At 37.4% G+C, this 4,059-nt stretch overlaps 1 protein-coding gene across 1 annotated transcript in view; it reads right to left on the bottom strand.

Annotated features, from left to right (window-relative positions):
* Positions 1-32: 32 nt before the first annotated feature.
* The window catches only part of cenpk (centromere protein K), a 7,629-nt gene continuing 3,602 nt past the window's right edge, over positions 33-4,059 (bottom strand). The window contains exons 4-10 of the mRNA XM_008317822.3: positions 3,211-3,274; positions 3,077-3,123; positions 2,914-2,996; positions 2,730-2,828; positions 968-1,100; positions 813-845; positions 33-290 (exon numbers count right to left, since the gene is read on the bottom strand). Of these exons, the coding sequence (XP_008316044.1) occupies positions 138-290; positions 813-845; positions 968-1,100; positions 2,730-2,828; positions 2,914-2,996; positions 3,077-3,123; positions 3,211-3,274 (612 nt within the window). The 3' untranslated portion in view covers positions 33-137. The remainder of the gene's footprint in view (positions 291-812; positions 846-967; positions 1,101-2,729; positions 2,829-2,913; positions 2,997-3,076; positions 3,124-3,210; positions 3,275-4,059) is intronic.

The raw sequence follows: 4,059 nt of genomic DNA, 5'->3' as shown, positions 1-4,059 counted from the left end.
TAAAAACAGAATCATGAGTTGTAGCCGCCATAGTCATTGTGATAAACCTTCCAGAGAGGAGTTTATTGAGCTAGCATAGGTAGTTTAATCAAATGGAAAGCAATACATACAATTAGTAAATAAATATAGATCCCATCTTAAAAGTTTTCCAGGCAGACCTTAAAGTTATTCTCATGGTGCCTCACGACAATCCCATAGCGAAGAAGCAGCTCCACGTACGGCATCCAGCGTATGTCACCTATGTCTACATAGGGGTCGTGGGGTGAATTCAAGGCTTTGTTCATCAGCAGCTAAAACATAAGATTGACAGAGGAAAAAATACAGATGTCAGATCCCTATGTTGTCTAAGTCAGTCCCCAGTGGTACGCGGGGCAAATTCACATTTTCACATTTACATTTTCAAATGATTTCATCTAAAACGTACCATGCTCAATTTACAACATAAACATCTTTATAAACGTCTCTTCTGTGTGGTGGAAGCTAATATCACGCAAAATCAATGTGCACTCGATCCCCATTTTAAAAGTCAGTGTGCATAGAAAAGTATATTAAGTAATAAGTAAGCTCGGTAATAGAGGAGTAACAGTAACAGGAGTCAATACGCGAGTGTGAAAATGGCATTTGACAAAAACATACAGTTCCACAGGTGTACCATTTGGTACACGTTTGTATTTGTACCGGACTTCCTGTACTGAATACATAAATATACATACACACACACATTCAAAATCTTTCATTTATCATAGTTGCATCATCACCATAACATTTTACTGAGACATCTGTGCTAATTCTGTCGAGAGAAAGAAACTTACCTCAAGTATGTCCTTGAGTGAAATGTTTTCATCCTGTTTTGAACAATAAAAAAAAAAGAAAAAAAAAGAATATTAAGCAACACTAAAAAAAGCAGGTTTTACACGTAAGGTAGATTAAGTTAAGTGACCCAGTAAACACGGGTAAGGTACTGCACCTTTTCAGAGTTTGTAGTAGATTCAATCTGTATTGGAGGAACATGGTCCTCCAGGACACTTCCCAGACACTGCATCAATGTTTGCAAATAGGCTTGCATTTTCTGCATATCATTTTTGGCGTCCTCCAGTAAACTGTGCAAAGAAATCCTTCATTAAATTCTTTCCTTTTGAAATTGTGCCAAAACGTATAAACTTTTACTGCTGATAGAGAAGATGAACCTCGGCATACATTCTTGCAGGACTAAGAAATCTAAAATATCTGACCGATCTGGAGTAAAGGAGGCTCAACCTCTTTTAGCTCTGCACATGCACCTTCTAAACATTACCAGGTCTCACGCAGTAGCTTTACATTTCATTTAGAACCTTTGAAAGATGATGCCGAGTCTGCATGACCAACCAAAAACACAGTTACAACATGGTTAGTTGCTGTTAAATTTGCGTCCATACGAAGGTAAATGTAGACGTGCTGCTGATTCACAATCATTATATAAACATAACATTGCCCGACATCTTCAGTGATCAGCCTAAATATGAATGATCCCTGTTTCACATTGCAACTGGCTGTACCTGGTGCTCTACTAAGCCCAGAAGTTTGACATAATGGCCATGAAGTCAACACACTGGGACCACTGAGTCGTTGCTGATACTGAGGACACCATGCTACGTCCGACATTGAATCCAACACCTCCATGTCACAATTTTAAAAATTATGAGTGGTTAGAACCACCGTAACCGTTCTGGGACCTCGTGCTTCACACACTAAGCACTAGTGCTGAAGTGATGAACAAAACTGTGTCTATGGGCAAACTTGTTTCATTCAACTGTCCTTGATTCAACATTAGTTGGATGCAGGAATAAAGCAGCGCGAGCGAGAAATGATGCAGGCCGCGATGGATGCGGAGAAGTCGAGAGATTTACTGAGTATTTTTGTGCATTATTTTTAAATTTGTTTTGTGGAGGAAAACTGTTCAATAAACTTTTTTTTCCACTCTATTGAAAATTAACAGAATGTGCGGTAACAAAAAAGGGCATTTTTTTAATAAAGATGCAATGACAAAAACACATGACAAAACAAAAACAAAAATAATGCACAAAAATACTCAGTAAATCTCTCAACATTAAACGTTATACAAATCGCTAGCCGTGGGTGTTGTCAGCGTGGGCTTGTCAAAAATTGCCATGGTTTTAGCTTGTGTCATCATAACTTTATGTTCCGGCCGTGTTGTGGTGTTCCTTCCTTTGGGCGAACCGAAAGTGCACTTTTGGGCCATTTTGGACAGACGGTTTTTGGTGGTGGAATATTCGGTGCATCCCTAGTATTTTGCATATCTCTTACAAATACAAGTACGACTGTATTTGGTCACAATTTGTCTAAAGCTCATGTTCTTCAAAACACTGTGATAAAATCATATAGTGAACAAAAAGATTGTGACATGTATCGTGAGTTAAGTGTATTGTTCGACCCCTAGAAGCAGCTGATGAGTTTTGCGCTCAACTCTACATTAACTCTATCTAACTTGTACAAAATTGACTATAAAGCCAGCTACACAGAGGCTAACATGCTGACTAACACAACTGTCAAATAGATTGTGAGGAACTCTAGACCATATAGTTGAGGACTTAACCACCACCTACATGTATCATGATTAATCCACAGGTACTATAGATTAAACAGATTAATCATTTTATTGTTTGACAGTCGCACATATTATACAAGTTCCAAACTATCCACTTTTTAGATGCGGCGAAAAAGCAACTCACCTGGTTTCCGATGATGTCTTTTTTTTCTTTTCAAGTTGTTCAGCGTGTTCAACTGTAGCGTTGTAAATTTCTTTCTTGTTTTCCAGCCACTTCTCCTCACTGAAAACACAAGCCCAAGTAATTCAGTCCACACTTAACATAAAAACATGTAAGAAGTCCCTTAAGCCATTAAAGGATCACATACAGCTCTTTAATTTTCCTTAAAGTGTCTCTTTTTGCTTCATAAGAAGAATGAACCATCTGAAGTTCTGAGCAAAGCTTGACCATCTGTTGGAAAAAAAGTCAAGTTTAAATACAAAACAGCAGGCATCTAGTGAATCCAGATTTTAGCATCAATGTCAACAGACCTCTTCAATTCCAGCTTCAACCAAAACTTCTGAATTCGATGGCAGAGCTATACGTCACAAAGGAGGAAACTTGAAACTTCCAGGCTTACAGGAGATGAAACTCTAGGGACTTTTAAAAAGCCGGTAAGACTTACCTTTTGGCTCTGCTGACCGCCACTGTTTTAGTAAATCTTCTGTTGCTTTCAGATGACTCACAACCTAGTAGGGACAAATCAAAACATTGAACAAATAACATACAATTGCATGTCAGCTAAAGCAAAAGAGCAAACACATGATGATGTGGAGGAAAACTGTTCAATAAACTTTTTTTTTCTTCCATTCTATTGAAAGTTAACAGAACGTGCTGGTAACAAAAAAAAAAGGGCATATTTTTAATATAAATGCAATGACAAAAACACGTGACAAAACTAATTAAAAAAATAATGCACAAAAATACTCAGTAAATAATAAGGTAAGGGACTGCATAAGTGTACTTTTAATATAGAGAGACAGAATATTCCCAAGAAGGTTGGTGAGATGGTAACAACCCCTGGGAAACCCCTGACAATTTCCATTATTTTCATTTATAAATCATTGGGTGTTTGGATCAGCAACTATTTTCTTTTTTTTTAAACTGATGGATTCAGTGATATTTCAGAAATGAAACTATTCGGTTCATTGGAGAAGATGTGCAATATGCATTAAAACAAAATTACACAGGGGCAAAAAAAAAGTTCCATGTTTAGTCGATCCTTTCTTTTGCCAAAATAACAGCTTCTAGACGTTTTCTATAACTTCCAATGAGTTTCCTCGTTATTGTACACACAGCGCCACATACTGACAGAAAAACACAGAATTGTTTACATTTTTTGCAGATTTATTAAAAGAGAAAAATTGAAATATGACATGGTCATTAGTATTCAGCAGAGGTGGGACCAAGCCGTTGCTTTGCAAGCCACAAGTAAGTCTCAAGTCTTTGCACTCAAGTCCGAGTCAAGTCTCAA

The sequence above is a fragment of the Cynoglossus semilaevis genome, chromosome 9 (genome assembly GCF_000523025.1).
Source record: "Cynoglossus semilaevis isolate Cse_v1.0 chromosome 9, Cse_v1.0, whole genome shotgun sequence".
In the NCBI taxonomy this organism is placed as follows: domain Eukaryota; kingdom Metazoa; phylum Chordata; class Actinopteri; order Pleuronectiformes; family Cynoglossidae; genus Cynoglossus; species Cynoglossus semilaevis.
Note: the sequence above shows the minus strand (reverse complement) of the source record. Positions and strands in the feature narration are given on the sequence as shown.